Below are 23,009 nucleotides of genomic sequence, written 5' to 3' on the forward strand. Positions count from 1 at the left end.
CCTTGTAAGTCACTGACTTAAAACAAGTATGCAAGCCCATTTTAATGTAAAAACAAGGACAGCGATAGGAATCAATTCAGACTAATTACAAACCTATTAAAGAGATTAAGTTTTACAGGACCATGTATTTTGCACCACAAGTATTTTGGCCTTATGTTTCTGTTTGGCACTAAGCCAAGTGGTCCAAAAAGCCTTTAAACATGTTGCAAGTGGACGGCACTTACCAAATACCTTATACGTGAAATCACTAGAATTTTTTATGGTGATCACTGGAGTGACTTACAAATTCAGCCTTAACAAAAGTGATTTATTTTATTTATTGCAAGCATAACCCTTACACGCAGTCCTACGAGCAAGTACTAGCACCATCACTTGTTGAATGTTTATGTATTCAGTGATGTAAAAACTATTGTACAGAACAGAATTCCATTTTGTTATTCTCCCATGCACACACACGCGCCACACATGTCCCCAGGCACATAAAAGGTCACCAAATTACACACAGTTGTTGACATACATTTACTGTAATATACAGTAGTAATACATTCTGTGCTGCTGGACCTTGCGTCACTAAAAATGGACGGGCCCAGCAGAAATTATTTATTAGTCACCTTCAAGCCTTTTCTTCGTATGGCTCAGATCTATAACGAAAGATTTTAAAAAAAAAGATTTGCTATCCGTACTTGGTGAGAGAGGAAAACAACAATTAAGAATGTGAGTGCAAGGACCGCTAGTCGAAGATGATGTCTTTATAGGAGCATCTCTTACAGTCATTAAAAAAACAAAACTATCTTTATGAGCGATCAGCAGTTAGGTCTTCTTCCTCTGAGGTAATGAAGATTAAGCTCACGACAGTGATTTGATACAATATTTACCCTGAGAATACAGAGAAAACATTGATACAAGACAGGGTGCTGCAGAACCGTGTGTGCTCTAGCTGTTGCAGCTGTCTCCAACTTGGTCCATGTTATGGTTACAGATATAAATTCACCAAACTATGCCACTATTAAATACTGATGATAAAACAAGCCAAAAAGGCTGGTGGAGAAAAGGCAAGCTGCGATCCACCATGTCAAAAATGATAAGAGTCCTCGAAAGAGGAGTGGAGTGAAAATGTTCTTCAAGCCCCCTAGTGCCACTGTAATTTGGGTGACTGTAGCCTTCATCTTTTCTTCAGGGCAGGGCTGTTCGGAAAAACCTGAGTTTGACCCTTGTGCTGCCTCCACAGGAGACTCATAGATGCCCCATGAATGGTTACCTAAAATACATTTTAAAAGTAAAGATTAAAGTAATAATCATGTTAGAACAATTATCTGCAACAACAAAAGAAAAAAGACCTAAACGCTAAAAATGAAAATCTGCTACCTTATATGGAAAACCTAGAAATGCCAACTGCGTCCAAACAGTAACCTGAAAGATTAACCTTTTGTCTTGAATCGGTTCCTAAAGAATAACAGTGTACATTCTGTGCCTACAGCCTCATAGCTGTTTATTTGCAGCGAGAGAACACGCAAGGCACAGCTGCCTTTGACTGCTGGTCTCACAATATTTAAAAAGATACTGTGCTGCTCACTGTTCTCCTTAATAGAGAAATCTGTACCTGAGGACCCACAATGCGAATACCTCCTTGCTTCTTTATTTATTCTGTGGAACTATTGTTTCTGAAACTCTCCTCCCATTTCATAGTAACTAGCTTTTTGCCCCCTGCTTGTCTTTTTTTAGGGGAACAGTTCGGGTGCTCTGAAAAGCAGAACTTTCTATAAAACCCCCTTTATTTCAGTTATGTATCCAGAAATCATTCAGTGTAATGGTTCTAATCTTTCTCCACTCTCTCCAAAAAATAGGATTTTTGTACTCACCGTAAAATCCTTTTCTCTCCGTTCATTGAAGGACACAGGCAACAGATCGTAGATCCTGAATGGTAGGGTAATATCGCCACCTGCAGGAGAAGGACGCTAGGCACAAAACTAAAGACCAATTACAGCCTAGGGGCGGCCCCTGCCGGTGGCCAAACCCCCCACCTGCTGACAATTCTCCAGTTTAGTAACAAGCAGTTAGGTGTGTACACCCCATAAAGATGGCGGGGCCTGTGTCCTTCAATGAACAGAGAGAAAAGGATTTTACGGCGAGTACAAAAATCCTATTTTCTCTCCCGTTCATTGAAGGACACAGGCAACAGATCGTAGATCCTGAATGGTAGGGACGTCACCAAGCAGTACACACTGAGGGATGGGCAACAACAACCAAACACCCAAAAGACACCTCAAAGAGTCGCCTGCAACACTTTGCGCCCCAAACCAGCATCCGCCGATGCCAAAACATCCACCTCGTACAACGTAACAAAAAGGTGTGAACAGAAGACCAAGTAGCGGCCTTACAAACCTGAGAAACAGAGGCCCTATGGCGGAAAGCCCAGGAAACCCCAACAGCCCTAGTATAATGGGCAGTGACAGGAAAAAAGGAGGCTCACGCCCCCTAACAACGTACGCCTGAAACACAACAGTACGAATCCACCTAGAGATGGTAGCCGCCAATGCGGCCCGGACCTTACGAGGGCCCACCGTGAGCATGAACAGAGAGCCGGCCTTGCAGAAAGAAGCCGCAGCACCCAAATAAACATGGAAAGCGCGAACCACATCCAGACAGAGGAGCGCCCGCTCCTTCCTATGGACCAGCAGCGGACACAGGGAAGGTAAGACAATGTCCTCACTCAGACGGAAAACCGACAAAACCACCGGCAGGAATGCCGGCCGAGGACGGAGAACCTCCTCGTCCCCATGCAAGACCAGCAATGGGGACTTGCAGCCAATGTAGACAGCCGCCGAACGGTGATGGCCTCCAAAAGGGTCACTTTCTGTGACCAAGGACATAAGCAGAATCTCCCAAAGCGGTTCAAGACAGAGATTCCTGCAACACTGAAAACACAAGATTCAGGTCCCACGAAGCCAAAGGCGAGCGGACAGGGGGTGCAAAGCGCGGGACCCCCTGAACAAAAGTGCAAACCAGAGCAGTAGACGCCAAGGAACGCTGGAAAAACACCGCCAAGGCAGAGAATCGGCCCTTCACAGTACTCAAGGCAAGCCACTGAGCCACCCCACGCTGCAAAAATTCTGCTGACGGAGAATAAACGCAGGGACAGGGCCCCAGCCTCACACCAGGCAAAATAGGCCCTCCAAGTGCGATGAGAAGCGTTCCAAAAAGCCGCATTGTGCGCCCCGAGCATAGTGGAAATGACCGCAGCGGACATACCCCCAGTCCTTCAGGACCTGGCCCTCAACAGCCACGCCGTCAAAGCCAGCGACTGTAAAGAAGAGTGTAACACAGGCCCCTGGGACAGAAGATCTGGACACAGGGGCAGCCGCCACGGGGCGTCCACCACCAGGTGAACCACAGTCGTGCACCACACCCTCCGAGGTCAGTCCGGGGCCACGAGGAGGACGGTGACGTTCTCGGCCGCGATGCGTCGCAGAAGCCGAGGCAACAGATACAGTGGAGGCAAGGCATAAAGCAGCCCGTAGGCAAGGCATAAAGCAGCCCGTAATGACCCCACGGAGCCACCAGGACAACTACCGCCTCCGCCCAGGGATCCAGGGCCCGGGCCACAAAGCGGTCCACCTCCCGGTTGAACCGAGACGCCAGAAGATCCACCTCCAGCGACCCCCAGCGAAGACAGAGCTGCTGAAAACTCCCGGGTGCAGTGACCACTCTCCCGGGTCCACCGACCCTCGACGGAGGTAGTTGACCAGCCAAATTGCCCACCCCCGGGATGTAATCCCCAGGAGAGAAACCTGAACACCTCCCGACCTGGGGGTTAAGGTATGCCAGCCCGGTGGCGTCGTCCGGCCGGACCCAAACTGCCTGACCCTGAAGCCGGGCCGACCAATGAAGGAGATAAAGAGCGAATCGCCCGAAGTTCCAACACAGTTGTCGACAGACGGAGCTCCTCCAGCGACCAACGACGCTGCACGGCCACGAATGGACGACCACCGGCGAGACCGCAGCAGCCGTACTCTGGAACGAAGGTGCAGGAGCTTGTCCCGAGGGAGAAAAAAACCCGGGTCGCGACAGTGTCCAGAACCAGTCCCAGATACTCCAGGCGTGGAAAAGGCACCAGGCAAGACTTCCGGAGGTTCAGGAGCCAACCGAACTCCTCCAAGGACTGTTCCGGGACCTCCAGAGCCACCACCAGAGAGGAGTGCGACTCCGCCCGCAGAAGCAGATCGTCCAGGTAGCCCACGATCGAAACCCCCCGACAACGCAACAGCGCCAGAATCAGGGCAAGCACCTCGGTGAACACCCGCGGAGCAGGCGCCAGCCCGAAAGGCAGCGCCACCAAATGAATATGCCACCGCGAAACGGAGATATCTCTGATGAGACGCGTAAAAAGGGTACATGAGGGTAGGCATCCTTGATGTTGATGGATGCCAGCAGGCCTACCCGACGAAGTCAGACCACCACGGATCTTATCGACGCCAACCGGAACCGATGGACCCGCATAAAGGCGTTCAAGCGGTTGAGGTCCAGGAAGGGCCGAACCCCCTCCATCTTGGGCACGGTAAACAGGTTCGAATAAAACCCTTGGAACCTTTCCAAGGACGGAACCGGCACGATCACCCCCTGGGAGCAAAGGGTCCGCCACAGCTCGACGGAGATCCGCCAACCGCGAAGGAGAGTCGCGTGTTGGACGGGAAGAACCGGTCCCTGGACGGGACAGAAATTTCATCTTGTAGCCCGAAGAAACCAGCCCCCGCACCCAAGTGTGGGAGACGTGGGCCAACCAAGTGTGGGAGACGTGGGCTCTGGTTCACGTGGGTGAACCAGAGCCAGGGCGCGACCTCCATGCGGACTTGGGCTGCCATGGGCGCTCGGAGCATTGTGAAGGGGAGGGCTTGTGACCCTTCCCGCCCTCGTCGGAGGACGCTGAAAAACCCCGCTGGTGAGCGGAGAAAAAGGCCCCAGGCTTGCGGCGCTGCTCCTTCGTGCGCGCCTGGGGAAGAGAGGTACTCTTACCACCTGTAGATCGTAATGATCCCATCCACGGGGGATCCAAACAGACGGTCCCCAGTAAAAGGCAATACCGACAGAGCTCGCTCGGAAGCCCGAGCAGCCGACCAGCACCTAAGCCAAAGTAACCGGCGACACCGACAGCTTGGGCACCAAGGGTGCCACATCCAAAGCCGAAGTGCAGCCAAAACGAAGGCCCCGCACCAATCGGTCCGCCAGGTCCACAAAAGCGGGAGAGACATTCCCCGCCGCAAGACCCTGGTGCAACATCTGAGCCCACTCCGTCGGAGTCTGAGACACCAAGGCAGAAGCCAAAACCAGACGCACAAGCGCCCCCGAGAAGGAGTACAGAGACAGCGAAAGCGCTTCAGCTTTCCTATCGGAGGGGTCCTTAAAGGACGGAGAATCCTCCCCCGGGATAACCGGGGCCATGTGCAAACGAGAGACCGGGGGAAAAGACCACGGAGACACACAGGCCTCCCCAAGGGGATAGCGACCGAGAAAACGCTTAGGGACCGCAAAAGGACTTGGTAAGCCCCTTCCACTCCTTATAAATAAAGTCATCAAAAAAGGAGATGTAAGTAAACACGTAGGCGAAAAGCCTACTCTGATGCGTACCACACTGCACTGGCGGCAGTGCGGAAGAGCCGGGAGTATCCCCATTGAAGCAATCTTCCCTGACAGCGCGGACTAGCGCTGAAACGATTTCACGGTCCCGAACCAGGAGCGCAGACGCCACCTCATCCACACTGGCCGGATCTGGCCGTGAGGAACCATGACGATCAGCATGAGGCGACGCTGTGGGAAGTACCCTCTCCCCCTCGGACCCCCCCCGAAAGAGCAGGAGACGGCAATGGCAAAGCCCGCTTTCTAGGGGGGGCCCCGGCATCAAAACGCGCTCAATGCGTGTCACAACCCAGCAATGGCAGAGGAAAAGACCCCCAGGGACAGCGCAGTACCCACAGGACTGAACACCCCCACATAGGACCCCAAGGGAGCAACCACGACTGGGGAAGGGACACAGGTGTGCAAAACACCCATGGCAGGGAAGGACAAGCAGCCTCCAGGGGAAGCCCGCAGCCCCCACAAGGCACAACAGACGTCTTGTCCCTGCGGTCCCCGGGCACTAGTATCCTCAATTGGAGCCAAAGCTGAGACCCCCGCAGGTAGAAGGAAACCCAGCAACTCACGGCCCCTGGCACAGCAGAACGGAAGATGCAGCAAAAAACGTCCTCCAGCCATGGACCCGACAGCCTGGATCAGCTGCAGCAGCAGACCTGTGTCTCCCTTGAAAATCGCCATCACGGCAAAATAGGACCGCCCCATCCACCCGCGGACCGGAAGTGAGGTCAGGCAGAAAGGGCAAGCCGCCCTCAACCAAGATGGCGGCCGCGGCATCCGGACTAGGCCGCAACTGGAGCCGGGACCTCGATTTTCGGCCGCCCGCGCACGAGGGGCCAAAATCAGCACGAACATGCGGCCGCGGTACCGCGACCTCCCGCGCCGCGTGCCGCTCACAGTCAGACCCCTCAGGACCATCCAGACCCTCCAGTGAAGGCCTCTGCCTCAAGAACACCTGCTAATGAGGAGGAGGAGGGGGGAGGAACGCGGCATGAGAGAACCGCGTCCCCCAGCAGCATCCCACACAGACCGGAGCCTTCAGCCACCGCAACCACGAGGGGCCATCCAGGTAAGACGACCATCAGGAAAGGCAGCACACAGAGATCCTCCGCACAGCCCCAGACAGACCCCCACATACATACCGTACCAGGGGGGAACCGGGCAGACTCCGAACCCACGACCACCACCATCATCCAGGGGGGGGGGAGGATTCCAGGGAGCCCTCTCTGAAAACCCGGCATCAGGGTGCGCAGGGGTGGCGGAAAAACGCCCCCGACCTCAGCCGCGGCGCCGCCAGCCTGAGTGGAGTGCTGTGACTGGAAGGCCGAGACCCCCAGTCATATGCACCCCACAGGGACAAGCCCACAGGCCACTCCGTTGAAAAAACAGAGCTGTCGCAGCCGACCCACCGTGGCAGAGTCTGCATGCGCTCGCCGGTCGTCCAGGGAAGACTACAAGGATCCACAAACATCCAGCCTGTCTCCCTGCCGACACTTGCTAGAAGATCCAGCGAAAAAAACAGGAGAAATCCCGCAAGAATGCAAGAGAAAAAATTTGAAGCTCCTTACTCCTGACGCTAGGCAAAAAACTGGAGACTTGTCAGCAGGTGGGGGGTTTGGCCACCGGCAGGGGCCACCCCTAGGCTGTAATTGGTCTTTAGTTTTGTGCCTAGCGTACTTCTCCTGCAGGTGGCGATATTACCCTACCATTCAGGATCTACGATCTGTTGTGTCCTTCAATGAACGGGAATAGCCTCCACAAGGCACAACAGACGTCTTGTCCATGCGGTCCCCGGGCACTAGTATCCTCAATTGGAGCCAAAGCCAGTGTCCTTCAATGAACGGGAGAGAAATAAAATGTTTTGGCTGGAGTTACGCATTTAATTTCAAGTGCAACTAATGCTCTGCAAAAACACACTGCTACTTTGCTAATATCATAAAAATCAATTTCATTTACCTAATCCTGGATGGCAGTCAGATTTAAAAGATTTGTTTAACAGACAGGTTTCTGAGTAGGTCTGCATCCTGTTATGTGATTTTGAGCAACCTCCTTTATGCTAAAATGCGTGGGTAAGGCTGTAACGAGCTTACAGGCTATAGAATACATCTCCACACAGTCAGAAACGGGGACAATGGAAAGCTGAAAATATTAGTAATTAAAAAGGTATCTATCAAGGCAACCATGTCATGAAGATAAATGCTAGGATCATAACTGGGGCCTTTTACCTGGATGGTTGCATCTCCTGGATGAGTGCTATGTAACCCAGGGTACACCAATATGCCAGTCTGTTACCAGACCAGTATGAATAAATATCATTTGTCAGGTAATGCCTACCTAGTGTTTTCAGAAGCAGTGTTGTGTGAAGCAGCATCACCAGAGGGGCCACGTACTGCAGTGCAATAACACAAAGGTAATAAAATACTTGAGCCACCTAGAAACAAAAGAATAACCCATTAGTTACTTAGCATGTTAACATAATAACTCCACCATAAAATCACAGAAAAGAAAAAAAGGGAAAGAAAGAAAAGCAGGCCTTTTCTGTCAACAGAAAACACTGTATTAAATATATCGGCACAATAAATGTTTTAATTATGAAATCAGCACTGGGCAGTTTTTAAGTCCCTGTAATGCAATGGGTAGTTGGAGCCAAATAAATATGGGTTTTCTGTCATCTATATTCCTGTTCTAGAAAATCCAACCTCCCAATATGCTTCTTTCTTTACAGACTATCACCTTGCATGATGTCAACCAGGTAGTTCCCTACTAAGAATGTACAGGATTCCTGATTATCTGGAATGACTTCAAGATCACAGTATGAAATATGGGAGGATATTCAGACACAGATCAACAGATAGGACCCAATTATGTTCGGATGGCGGGCAATAAAACACACTCACCATCTTCTGTAATTCTTTGGTGCTTATCCTCCCAGCTTCCTTCTTCATTTGATCCACACATTTCTGGGCCAGATTTAAATATGCTTGCATATGATGCCTCATCATTATCAACCTTAAACCGCAGAACAGAATGATGATCCAAAGCCGAACCGTATCAAAGGTGTCCTCAGTCATTCTGTTAATACAAAGAAGATCATTTATGGAGGCTAAATTGATCAAAGTATTTTATAACTTATACAAAGTTATCACTCTCTAAAGCAAAGAATTATTTTGGGATATACAAAGTGACCCATTAAATCTGGGCAGATAAAACCATCTTTCTATCTTTTAGCAACCGCTTATAGCATTTTCAAAGGCAATAAATGATGGTGGTTATAGCAAAGAACACCTCTACTGAATTCATTATTATCCACCAAATGCTACAGCAGTTCTAACACACGTTAACTAAAAGGTATAAACTGAGAATGCTCACACCTGTCTAACCAACCTTTAGCTCTCTAGAATATTTTCAAAAAACTTCAATTACCAAATTGAATGTTTTGGACAAAATTGTATGGACATCTGAACTGTACATTCGGAAATGTTCAGTTTTGAATTTTAAGTGCTGTTTTTTTTATTCATGCTACATTAACAACAGGCTATTGGTAGAAATACTTAACCACAAACTAGTCTGCAATGGTGATACACCATGTTTATTGGCTATGATCATAAACTATCTTCCACCATGTCAAGGTTTTGACTTTGTAATCACTATGCTACCATAATACAAACGTCATGGAATGCTTCCTCTTCTCAAAATTCTGGGCATATTACTGAGATTTGATAACAATAAAAGAGACACTTAAGTCACACTTAAAGTCACACTAGGGCAAAAAAGCAAAGAACACAAAAATAAAAAAAAAACACATATTCAATACATTTCAGTGTTGTGCAGCCAGGCCAGTTCTCTTTTGCCGGACTACAGAACACCCCCTTGTCTTCTCTACATGACATATGGGTCAGATATCCTGTAATCGAAGGGAAGAATTGGGCAGGGCTGATATTACTGCTTGACATTTTAGTGCAGCAAAAGCCTTGTGTTATCAGCTCAAACAGGAAGATAGAAGCACAGTGAGCTGCTGGTAGATCAAAAGGTATTTTTCTGTACTCGCAGTGTTTAGAAACAAGCAGGTATTGCAAGCACTGATGTACTTAATTTTTTACTTTGCCCCGATATACACTTTTATAAAACACAGGGGATGCAGCCAACCCAAATCAGTGTATCACGCTTTCTGGCATTGCAAATCAATATGGTCAGCTTGCATCTTCTTAAAAAGGTACATATGATGCAGATCTGACAAAGTGTGGACATAGAGTATCATACATACACGCCCAAGAAAAGCCCCATTTAGAAACATAAAAACATTGCACTGATTTGTCCCTCTGCAGTCTCCAGATGCCTGCTGCACCACCCGAGCAAAGATGCCCTCTTTGGGAAAAAAAAAACCCCATGGCGAAATTGGGGAAATCTTCTTGGCCACATTAAGATGACCCCACTGCCTGACAAACACATCTATGCTGGACTGCACAAATCCACCTTCAGCCGAGACACGTATAAATTATTCTAGGCCACAGCGAGTCACAGGGGTGATCAGGCATGATGAATCCTTTCTTAACCAGTTGACATCCGCGGTGTTAAACCCCCTTCCCATCACAAAAACTGAGTAAAGAGCAGATACTTGCTTCCTCCAAAGACATGCTCAGAAAACCAAAGAAAATGCGACAGATGTTGTGTAAAGACTGGACAACAGAGGATTGTTTAAATTCTCTTAAATACAAAAATGGAAACCGCACAAGAACCGCAACACCAGCAAGATCACCAGGATATTACAGAGAGAACAATTTCAGGTTTGAAGGAAGTGAAGAGTGTAAACCAGAGCCCTGCCTGGAGTAACTCAACTAGACAAAGAACCCTTCTATTAATTCTGCCAATCGCACCACCACTAAGAATCCAGCCTTATATTCTAGATTACAATGAGAAACCATCCATCTGTTGCTGCAGAAATAAATACTTGCTGAACAACTGTAAGGCGACCATCACAGATTTTTTCTGATGAAACACAACATGCACCACTGCTGTGAAAAAACGTGTTTAGGATATAGAGTTCAGATATACAATGATTTACTTAAAGGGGCTTATATTAGTGGCAGACAACATCATCTTTTTTTGTTTAACATCCCTGTGAAGGTACCAGTCTGGATGGACTGTAGACCTTATGTCTAATGCAACATGCCTGTCTTTCAGGAGGACAACTATGCACATTCTGCTTGTAGTTGCTCTTTAATTGAATCCCTGAATAACAGCTCCCACCCACCTATACACAGACAATTTCAGCCATCTGCAGTGAAGAGGATACAGGTACTGAATTACTCTTAAGTTTTTTTTTCTTACAAGCTCTAACAAAACTCCTTCATTAAAATAGATTATTAATGGCTGCACAGGGTTCAGTATTTTCAGGCATCGGTCTTAGGCAAGATCGTAACTGTACTGCATAAATTACCAAGAATTCAATTTTTTGTGTAAATTTCCATTTATGGTAAAAGTACCATAAACAAGGGGTCATATCAAACAGAATATAAAATCACTTACAGAGGTACACTTTCTTTGCCCAAGGGTGGATTCAGAATATAATCTTTGGTTATAGGTTTCACCCACAGCAAAACCATTAGTAAAGGAGACAAAAAGTTTATATGTAGCAAAAATCTGCAAAAAAAACAAAAGCATGCATTATCACAGAAACCTTACATTAAAAAGATCATTTTTAGTGCAGTTACTTTTTGGGGTTCCACATATCAATGAAAAGGATTTACTAATAACTTAACAAACTTCAGGAATTGTTCTCAACCCTTGCAGTGAGTATCATTTTGTTATTTTTGAACCTAGACAAAAACAAGCACTTAACCCTTGCAGTGCAGGTTTTTCTTTAAACCACAGGGCTCTGGTTCATCTTTTTTGTGCGCCCTGCTTGGTACTACACAAATCCCCCCGCTTAACTCCATTAATTTCAATGGAAGACATGTCAACAAGATGGCAGGCTTTCCACTTAATAAGGCTAGGTTCACACCTAGGCGACTGAGCTGGCTAGCGGTTTTCGTTTGTGCGACTATTCTTTAAAAAACTTGCGGTTTTCAATGCATAGAGAGGTCTGAGACCCAACCTGTGCGACAACCGCCCGAAAATAGCTGCTGTACCTTTTCGGGTGACAGGCGATTTCGTCCACCGCGACAAACCGCAAAAGGTGTGAACAGCCTCCATTAATTTCAATGTGAATCTGTGTTTTGCGCGATAAATCGCCTAGGTGTGAACCTAGCCATAAAGTACATGTGTATGATGAGGACAGTGGCTAATTGGGAAGAGTGTGAAGCAGAGGCAGGCCAGATCAATATCATCAGAGTACAGTGGTTTACCTAAATATAGGCTATTAGCAAAATGGTCAGCATGTGAAAGGGGGCCCTGACAGAGTGAGTATGAATAACTAAATCTGTACCACTCAGTGCTCTACAACAGCACTATCAGTCTAATACTGAACAGAGAAGGAAGTGTATTGGGGTGACATTGGTGAACTGCTGCTTCTTCACTGTTCAACAGCAGGCTGTTTGTTTTTGTAATAATTACCAATAATAATTTAAAAAAAGTCCCATTACAATGATTTCAGAGGAGTAAGTTGTTAAACTGCGCACAGTGGAGGATGCTTGCAGCAAAGAGTATAGTAGTGTATACATGTTGAAAATGTAATTGAGAACCTGCGATAATATCTGACTGGATATCTGCTTTAACCTCTTGCCGTCCGCCCGTAGTAGAAAAACGGACGGACGGCACTGCTGCATCTGCGGGTTGCCGTCTCCAGACGGCAATTTTTTTCTGCTCGCGCGCGCCCCCTAGCGGGCACGCACGGGCAGAAAAGACCCGAATTAAAGAACACTTCACTAACAACAACAAAACATAACAGTTGAGTGAGTTGAGGGTGCCAATCTCACACCTTTCCTTCTAAAATGATTCTTCAATTTTTCTTTACAATTACTAACAACGCCTATTAACCAGTTGACATCCGCGGTGTTAAACCCCCTTCCCATCCAGGCCATTTTTCAGTATTCAGCGCTGCGGTACTTTAACTGACATTTATTCCGTCATGCAGCGCTGTACTGAAATGAATTTTATACCCTAAAATATAAAGCATTGCTGGAAAGGGTTTAACATTTTCAGGCACTGGTTTCAGATGGGTCCTCTCTGGGCAGATTTTTTTAAATATACAGCATGAATTACATGAGCTGGAGTTCAAGGGTCTGACAGCAGAGGGCCTGCTGGTCAGGAAGTGAAGTTTTAGTGTTCTGACCTGTATGGACTTGTGTCATCTAAGAATGTTGTGCTGAACATGAAAAGTACTCAAAAAATGTTGTAGTTCTTACTGTGTTGTGGTTTCTTTTGTATAGTTCAGTGCGTCAAGGTGCATCTGAGCCAGTCGCAAACCAGGGAATGTCAGGAAAGCTCCAATGAGAGAACACAAAACTGCCAGAAATAGTTTAAATGTAAGTTTTGACACTGGACCTCTGGAAGAAAAACAAAAAAAGTCAATCATATCATTTGATTACATGAATACACATACAATATATATCACGCCACACTTAGGGGTATATTTATAAAGCAGGGAATCGAACAGTCATAAAACATTTACTGCAGGTGAATCTTCCTGGCGTATGCATTCTAGATCAGTTACTGTATCACCACCAGTGAATGTTTGTCAATACTTTATAAATATATCTCCTGGTAAGCAAAAAATAGGATTTTGTTTTTTCTGCAGTCCTTTACCAGTCCAGTTCACTGAGGGACACAGCACTGAAGAATTCTGAGACATAGGGCTATGCTGCTGCCTTCAGGAGAAATGGACAATAGTCAAAAAATGAAAGCCTGTCACTTCAAGGCAATAACCCCTCACACCTTCATAGGTTGTAGTAAGCAGTACCGTTGTAGTAAGCAGTACCGTTGTAGTAAGCAGTACCGTTGTAGTAAGCAGTATAAAAGGAAATCAGGGAAAGGAGCTGTGTTTTCTCTATTGTCCATTGAGGGACACAGCTCTGGATTATTCTGTTTATTCCGCTTGAAAAACTTTAATGCTAAAACTAGCATCAGAAGAGGCAGAAACTTCAACTTTGTAAAAGTTTTAACAAGAGACCAGGTTGCGGCCGTACAAATTTGAACAACTGAAGCCTGATTGTGAAAGCCCAAGAAGTACTAAATGGCCTGGTAGAGTCAGCGGCAATAGGAAAATAAGGCACTTTATTCCGTAGCTCATAGTCTTTAGCAACAACCTGACAAATCCACTTAGAAATAGTGCAAGTAGAAGCCGGACAACCTTTTCTAGGACCTTTAGGCTGGGTTCACACCTGGGCGTTCCAAATACGAGCGTTTTATGCTCGCTTTTCAGCACGTTTTAAAACACTTTTTTTGTTCACTGAAACGAACGTTTGACGCTCGTTTTTTAACCTCCCTGGCGGTATGATTCCCCCCCCCCCAGTAAAACCTAAGCTGTATTCCCGAGTGTGGCGCGGGGTTACCGCTTTGTTATCCCCAACCCACACTCGGGAATAACAATGGATACGCGCTACAATTGTCCCCTACGCGCGAAAAAGAAGCTCAAAGTACTTTTTCAGCGCGACAAATCACGCTGAAATACACCCAGGTGGTAACCATGCCCATAGGGATTCATGGGATTTCACTTCCTGAGTGTTTTTCAGCGCTGAAAAACGCCCAGGTGTGAACCCAGCCTTAGGCCTTGTTCACACTAAATGCAGACCAGATCTGCATGCATAAGCAGCCACTGATAAATAGGTTTTAGACCAGGGGTCTCAAACTCAATTTAGTCGGGGGCCGCTGGATACATTTTTTAGTCCTGTGTTAATGCACATGTTACATGCGTCAATTGTCACCCATTCAAATGAATGATCGGGTGACAGCTGCTGCATGTAAACGCCTGCACACCGCATGTAATCATATGTGAAAGGATTACATGTAGTTAGGAATCTGTCACTATCCCTGGAAACACAATTGTGTCTCCAGGGATAGTGATTGTTTTTGTAACTGCATGTAATCATATCACATACAATTACATGTGGTATGTAGACAAGCACCCTCACCTGCTTTCATCTGTGCAGGGAGGAGGCACCCCATCGTTCCCTGGTTATCTAGTGGTGATAAGGTCTAGTGCAGATCTTACTAATCATCCATGATTCGGCCCGAGCTCAGAACTGACAGAGCTCCGGCCGAAGCCGACAGCAGCAGCTCTGCGGTCTGCATCCGTCAGAGATGCAGACCGTGTAGCTGCTCCCACAAGTCGGGCACGCAGTCCCTGACCGTGTGCCCGACTTGTCAGCTGGCTGCAGGCCACTTAGTACCGGCTCGCGGGCCGGTACTTTGAGACCCCTGTTTTAGACAAAACAGAGATACAATTAACACAACCTTTCCCTTTGGTAATTTCTAGAACACACAGACCAGAGTGGATACATCGTCAGATGTTCCACTGCAGTTGTCCCTCCGCATTGGAGTAGATAAATATAACAGGCAATGTATCTTTTTACCTTGTACCTTTTTCCTAGTATACCTCATGACCCCGACTCATATGAAATATCAGGAGAAAAAAAATAGAAAAAACTCTGCCACTTCTCACAATGGACAGCAGAAAGTCAAAAACAGTGTAAAAAAATACAAACAATAGTTCACAGAATTATTTAAAAGGAGGGAAGGTCCCAGGGAGGAAAACATGGTTGGATTACTCAAAACGTCCACGGTCCAGGTTCCTACATAAAAAGGAATACCAGACCAAAGTGGCCCGACCTCAGAAATGGTAGCCAATATACCTCACCAGATAGGAAGACAAGACCAATGCAGTAAGGATCCACAGCACGTTGACTGGAAAGGCCTGTGCTCATTAACCACTTCCGGGTCGCAATATGTCTATAGACGGCGGCCTGCATAAGTGGTTAAAACAAGAACACGGCTGTACAGCCGACGGATCTTTTGTACTGTGCGGCGTCCCCCCACGCTAGCTTCCCTGGGCACCGCTGTCTCTGTGCCACGCCTGGGAGCGGCTCTCCCCGCAATGATCGGAGAGAGATGTCTCCTCCTCCTCTATAGCTGCTGGTATTCTGCATTGCGCCGTATAATCATTATACAGCACACTGCAGAATACCAGAAGCTACAGAGGACTACAAATCCCAGCAATAATAAATTCTACAGCGCAACACAGAATAACACCAGCTACAGAGGACTACAAATCCCAGCAATAGAACATTATAGTATAATGGACTATTGCTGCGATTTGATGTATTCCTCTATAGCTGGTTGTATTTTGCATTGCGCTGTATAATGTACTATGGCTGCGATTTGTTGTATTCCTCTATAGCTGCTGGTATTCTGCACTGCGCCGATGTATAATGTACTATTGCTGTGATTTGTTGTATTCCTCTATAGCTGCTGGTATTCTGCACTGCGCCGATGTATAATGTACTATATTGAACACCACACTTTTTTTTTTACTTCCACCACTCCAAGCTTGCTCCTGTGATGGACTACAATCTCAATACAAACTAGTAGTCCATCACTGGAGCCATTTTTTAAATCTGATTAATTGAACTCAATAAATTGGCTAACTAATCCATTTTGAAAATAATCGCTAGCTGCAGCCTTAGTGTGTGCAAATAGTAAGAAAATGGCCCGAACAGCAAGTGGTTAAATCAAGACATGACCACAGGAACTCTGGACCACCGCAGGATGAATCATCGCTACTGATACTAGAAAACAACCTGCTTCCTGACAACTAGAGAAACCCGCAGGATTTAACTTACATATTCAGCATGAATCAACTAGCAGCTCTTAATAGTAGAATCCCACCAAAGAAACAAAACAAACCAAAATAAAAAAGCAGAAGAGAAGGAGGCATTCATTCTGCTGAGTACACCAAGCGAAACTGGCAGGACTGAGGTGGGAGGAGTTATTGCCATAAAGTGCCAGGCTTTCATTTTAACATAACCCAATGTCTCAGAATTCTTCAGACCTGTGACCCTCCCTCAATGGATGACCGAGAAATATATCTAATAAAACTCATGTGAAACTTTGTGTGTGTGTAGGTTACAACTAGACTAATACAGTCTGCCAGCAGACTGTATAACAAAGCATTGCCTGAACTTATCACAACATTTAACCACTGTATATTTTCTTATGAAACACTTACTGAGACTCCAATCCCTGTTTCTGCAGGAACTTAACAGCACTTTCACTAAAATTTGAAAAGCCTAAAAGAAAAAAAAAAAAAAAGAAGTATTGAAGAAGAATCAAAGTTAGAAGTGAACTTTTTTGTTTTTAGACAATCCTATGTAAGGAGATGAACTTGAAAGCCAAATAAAAACCACCAAATACATTTCAGATGAATCTGTCTAAAGGTGTGCAAAGTTTTACAATTCTTTTATTGAAAAAGCAGCCACAGCCTGGGAAAAGTCGGTCCCCTGCCAGCTTGCTGCAGAGAAGGGCTGATGCTTTCAGTGTGGAAGCAGTGGTTTATCTGCAGTGGTCTGACCCACCCCCTGCTGAGTCAAAGCCAGAGGTTTTCCTTCAGTAAAGCTCATGATGATTTGAGAAACAAAACAAAGACGATCTATGGCATGGGAGTCTTACATGCAAACAGTATTTGTTGGAGATGTTTTGTAATATTCTTAAACAGAGAAGACAGCAGAGATCTGCAGAACTCAATTAGGTACTAACCCAATTCCAGTCAAAATGATTTGCTTTCTATTTCAGCAGCATGGTAAAGTGATAGAACCTCTGTTAGGTCTACCTAAGGTGTACCTGTTGGAGACAATTCCCCTCACCTCCTAGCCCACACACAGAAAAAAACATGACAGGGGTTCTTAAGTTTTTCACTTTTTGAAAAATAAAATGTACATGTCTCTATAAAAGAAAAAAAAATGCATTTATGCTGGTGCAGTGCTCTGGCTTTTGCAGACAGTTCCTCCCCGGTTCATGCCTGTACTGTGGTACGGGCATGCAGTAACATGGATGGAAGGCAGAGTTAATGGACTACATGTGCAGTGACGCACTCCACTTGTATTCCTTTGAAACTAAAAGCCCCTCAACAGCGATAGGTGGATGTCGCAGGTGTGTGGGTGGGGCAACACACAGCCACACAGTTTTCAAAACCAAATATCGGACAGTGGGGAGAAGAACCCTCCGATTCAGGTAAGTGGGAGGGGGTTGCAATCGGAGCATGTTTCATGTTACACACTAAATATGGGTTTAATATGGAACATGGTCAGAAAAGTGAACTTATCCTTTAAAGATGTTGCTTATATTGGGTCCCATTAATAAGATTCTGCTTACTTCCTGTACTGGTGACCACACAGGAAGAAAATCTTTCAAATGCAAATATAGCAAAAAACAAAACAACTAGAACAAATGAGTTAAGTTTCTGAGCTGTCATTACTCTGCCACACACAAAACAAAAAACAGCTGTAGTTTTGTTATTTTAACAGTTCATCTCACGAATATAGCCAAAATCGTCTGATGTACTAAATTCAGATTTTGCTACAAGCAATTCTGTAAAATTACAACACTACCCAGGAAAAGAATTAATAAAATGCTGCACTACTTAAATAAGTATGAACGAAGCACGTTTGAATTCCTCACCGGTCTCTAGGCCAAATTCCAAGTAGTTCTCCGTCACAATAAGAATTGCCATGGCTTTGACAAAGAAAAAGAATCCAAATGTAACACAGACAGATCTCTCGCCACCATCTTCCACTTTAAAGTAATGAGTTGTCAGGGAGAACAACACTTTGCTGGACGCAACAGTCAAGGAGAAGTGAGGATTTCGGTTCTTGGCTTGCCACATATTTATCTTTACATGCTCCAGAAAATTCTCAATAACATCCTTGTATCTTTTTCAAAAAACAACTTTTTAAAACGAAAAGAGCAAGGCAGCCAGCCACAAATTCCCACCTTCAAGACGGCAGCCATAAAACAATGCAAGTTCACCATCTTGAAACCTTTCTTGATTTCCATTCTTTTTCAACATTTGGTTTTGGAATGAATGGAGTTTTTCAAACGAAAACTGGATTCACTGTTAGAATTTTGTCGGTTTGAGAAAAAATGTCCAACATGATCCTCGATCTTTTTCGTCACTGCGGGCAAAATCGATCATCGATTTCAATGCATCAGTGATCAGAAAGTCGAATAACGTTCCAAAAACGATTTTGTTTGATATTTTAACCGTGTATACCCAGCTTTGGGATTTAAATATATACATCCTCAACCTTAAAAAAAAACTGCCCCATCATACTGCCCATGTCTTTCCTAGTCACAGAATTAGTGAATTCCTCCTGTGGAAGGCCAACAATGTTCTATTTTCCTCAACCCCAATGGAACAAATAATAGAAAGTGCTATTATTTACATACACTAACATTAATTTTTTTAGGTTTAGGCTAGGGTGAGGTTTTTTCAAAACAATTAACCCGTAAAAGCAAAGTTAAAACATAACCTAAATCTTAACTCCTAACCAAACATTACCCCTAACATTTAGGGGTAACTGCTGAATAGGGATGCACTGATACGGATACTAGTATCGGTATTGGTGCCGATACCGAGTACTGGCCCAAATGCTCAGATACTTGCCCCTGATACCGGAACTTCCGGTCAGGAGTGAGATTTTGTAGGAAGCCGGCTCCATGCTGTTTGGTCCACTCGATACTGATTGGCTGGGAAGCAGGTTTCACGGCCAATCAGCATGGAGACGGCTTCCCGTGCAATCAAGAAGCCGGACGGAGTATCATTACTCGTCGCCCGGCTTCTTGATTGCCCGCGAAGCTGGCTCCATGCTAGCGGAAGCACCGGCGAGTACCAAAAGATACAGAATGGTACTCATACTCAATACCGAAAAACCTGTATCGGTGCATCCCTACTTCTGAACCAAACTTTTCCTTAACCTGGCTATTCTGTATGGTAGAATTGCCTGGATCCCAAGAATAGCTAAACAACTCTTTTGGAAGGTTCACACACTTGAATTTCAAAAAATATCTTGTTTCAACACTGAATTCAGTAGTTAATATAATCAGACAACACACCTTTTATTTTTCGTTTGGTGTGCAGGCATGCACACCCCATGACATGCACACCAGATGACGCAGAGGAGATACAGTAAATTAGTTAAGTGCTGGGTGGATGCCTATAGCAGCCAATAATGTTTAAACGTTTAGCCCTACACATTAATCAAGGGGTTTAATTGAGCTGCTGTGGTTAATATCTCCATTTAATTCCTGTTATGAAACTTTTCTAAAACTCATGAGAATATATATTTTATGTGTTTAATTACTTTTATTAGTTTTAATATACAGCCTTCCATTCCATTTCCATATATTTATTAATTTTTATACATTCATACATGTATCCATCTTATAGCTTATAAACATAGATCTCAACCCTTACATCCATTTAAATCCGAGAATATATATTTTTAATTTAATTGCTAGTTTGCTGTGACTAGGAAGGTAGCGAGTATATTATAGAATTACTTTGTGTTGTGAAATCAACCAATTTTCTGTAATTAAATACCTACTAATTAGTGCAAATGATAAATCTCTAGTTAGTTTATAGCTATGGCCAAGTAAAACATTCACAAGCTCGTAGAATAAAGAAGATAACTAGAGTCAAGGACGGGTATGAGAGCAGGCAGGGTGTATGTCTGTCTAACTATGGGGTCTGTGATCTAGCTTTGAAAACTTAGGCTCTCTTTCAGTCACTCTTTGTACAGCATGCCATGCAGGTGTATTCTTCACTAGATTAAGTGAAGAATCTATTGATACACAGGCCAGATTGTAGACACAGCAAGACAACAGACTTTTTCCTTTCAGATATTTAAAAACAATGTGCGTCATAGCCATGTTCTCCACTGAACAAAAAGCAACATCTACAATGCAACATCGGACAGTCCATCCACTAAAGTGAGATTTTAGTTATGGTGGATTCTGATGGCATATATATTATTATTATTATACAGGATTTATATAGCGCCAACAGTTTGTGCAGCGCTTTACAATATAAGGAAGACATTACAATCACAATTCAAGACAAGATGGTAAGGAGGGCCCTGCACCTGAGGGCTAACAATCTAAAAGGGAGGGGCCAGTGGTACATGAGGAGGTAGCCGTGTGGGGATGAATTGTTTTGGAAAGTGATGGTTCAGTGGTTAGGTTGAGGTGGGATAGACTTCCCTGAAGAGATGAGTCTTTAGGGATCGCGTAAAGGCAGTCAGTGTGGGAAATAGACGGACAGGTTGAGGTAGAGAGTTCCATAGGATGGGAGAGACTCTAGTGGAGTCCTGGAGGAGAGCATGGGAGGGGTTGACGAGGGAGCTGGAATGCAGGAGGTCTTTTGAAGAGCAAAGGGGACGGTTAGGGTGATACTTTGAGAACAGGTTGGAGATATAGCCGGGGGCAGAGTTGTGGATGGCTTTGTAAGTGGTTGTTAATATTTTGAATTTTATCCTTTGGGCGAGTGGAAGCCAGTGCAGGGATTGAAAGAGGGTGGTTGCAGACACTGAGCGGTTGGTTAGGTGAATGAGTCTAGCAGCTGCATTCATGATTGATTGAAGGGTATTGGAAGGCCAATGAGGAGGGAGTTGCAATAGTCAAGACGAGATATAACAAGTGAGTGGATGAGTAATTTTGCATTTTCATTGTTGAGGAAGGGGCGTATTTTGGAGATGTTACGAAAGTGAAGGCAGCAGGATTTGGATAGTGATTGGATGTGGGGAAGAAAGGCGAGGTCTGAGTCAAGAATGACACCTAGGACCTTGGCATGGGGGGAGGGCTGGATAGTTGTGTTAACAATCTCAAGGGAAAGGTTTGGGGAAGTTGCACGAGCAGGAGAAAATATCATGAGCTCAGTTTTTGAAAGGTTGAGTTTTAAGAAGTTTTGCGAAATCCAGACCGAGATGTCAGTTAGTAGATTAGTGACACGCAAGGACACTGAGGGGGTGAGTTGTTGATAGATTTGAAAAGATAGAAAGATTGATTTGAGTGCCATCGGCATAGAGATGGTATTGGAAGCCATGTGAGGTTATTAACTGACCAAGGGAGGAGGTGTAGATAGAGAAGAGAAGGGGTCCAAGGACAGAGCCTTGGGGGATCCCTACATAAAAATGAAGAGGAGGGGAGGAGTTAGATTTGTAGGTGACACTAAAGGAGCGCTTAGATAGGTAGGAGGAGAACCATGAGAGAGCAGAGTGGAGTTTTTTTGAGGAGGAGCAGGTAGTCAACAGTGTCAAAAGCAGCAGAAAGGTTTAATAGCAAGAGTAAGGAGTAGTGGCCATTGGTTTTAGCTGTTAGTAAGTCATTAGTGAGTTTTAATAGGGCGGTTTCAGTGGAGTGTAGAAGGCGAAAGCTGGACTGTAAGGGATCGAGAAGGTTGTTATCAGCGAGGTGGTGGCTCAGGCCGCTGTAGATATATATAATGTCTTAGGTATCCCAACTCTTGGTAGTTTTGGGTGTTCCTGCTCACATTGGTGCACCAGCATTTCCAGTTACATTACAGAATAAATTAAAAATTAGGAGAATGAGAATCCCTTATAAGCAGGTACGTAGACAAAGAAAAATTACATTTAGAGTTCCCGAGAGATATATATCACAGTCAAGTGACTTAAAACTATGATCAAGCAAAAACCCAAAGATACACATTTATGAGTGGACTGACCCCTTAAATTCACTGATAACATTTCAAGTAATTTCAAAATGTTTCACGTATGTGCCTGCCTGTAATCAGCACACATACTGTATATTAAGGATGCACCGATGCCAAGTACCGTACTCGGTACAAGTACAGATGCTTTTTGAGCTTCAAGACTGGACTAGAGAAAAATTCAAAAGTTGGTAGGCAGCTGTCATTTTTAAAGGAGCATGCGGAGCTCCTGGGATTTGTACATCTCCGTTTTAATGTATGATTTTATTTTTATACATATGAAAAGGATGCACCGTTACCATTTTTCCAAGTACAAGTACTGATACTTGTACAAGTACTCACAGATACAAGTACTGATACATTTGTTTATTGTCATGTGACAGTTTTTCTAAAACAATACAGACTAATGATTTCAGGAGAGTGGTGGAGCGCCAGAGCTAGGTCCCTGCTGCAACCCTCGTAATTCTCATGAAAATGCCAAGTATCAGCACTGGTATCTGAACTGGTATCGGTGCATCCCTACTGTATATGATCTCTAACAGCTTACAGTGTATTTTCACTTGCACACAAATAAGGATTCACAAAGCACCACTTGCAAAAAACGCATTAAAATTGCAGCTTACATAATTTTCATGATGCTTCTGCAAACTGCAGGACTGAAAAATCCTGCTTAGTTCACACTGTCTGGGGCTGGGAGGAGTTTTGTTTCCAATAATTAACCCTGTCTGTA

At 45.0% G+C, this 23,009-nt stretch overlaps 1 protein-coding gene across 1 annotated transcript in view; it reads right to left on the reverse strand.

Moving 5' to 3' along the window:
• Positions 1-257: 257 nt before the first annotated feature.
• Positions 258-23,009, reverse strand: part of TMEM161B (transmembrane protein 161B) — a 38,080-nt gene continuing 15,328 nt past the window's right edge. The window contains exons 7-13 of the mRNA XM_018570046.1: positions 18,235-18,386; positions 16,787-16,847; positions 12,969-13,109; positions 11,152-11,265; positions 8,523-8,697; positions 7,960-8,056; positions 258-1,258 (exon numbers count right to left, since the gene is read on the reverse strand). Coding sequence (XP_018425548.1) covers positions 996-1,258; positions 7,960-8,056; positions 8,523-8,697; positions 11,152-11,265; positions 12,969-13,109; positions 16,787-16,847; positions 18,235-18,386 — 1,003 coding nt within the window. The 3' untranslated portion in view covers positions 258-995. The remainder of the gene's footprint in view (positions 1,259-7,959; positions 8,057-8,522; positions 8,698-11,151; positions 11,266-12,968; positions 13,110-16,786; positions 16,848-18,234; positions 18,387-23,009) is intronic.

The sequence above is a fragment of the Nanorana parkeri genome, unplaced genomic scaffold, assembly GCF_000935625.1.
Source record: "Nanorana parkeri isolate BGI_ZX_2015 unplaced genomic scaffold, ASM93562v1 scaffold1446, whole genome shotgun sequence".
Classification (NCBI taxonomy): domain Eukaryota; kingdom Metazoa; phylum Chordata; class Amphibia; order Anura; family Dicroglossidae; genus Nanorana; species Nanorana parkeri.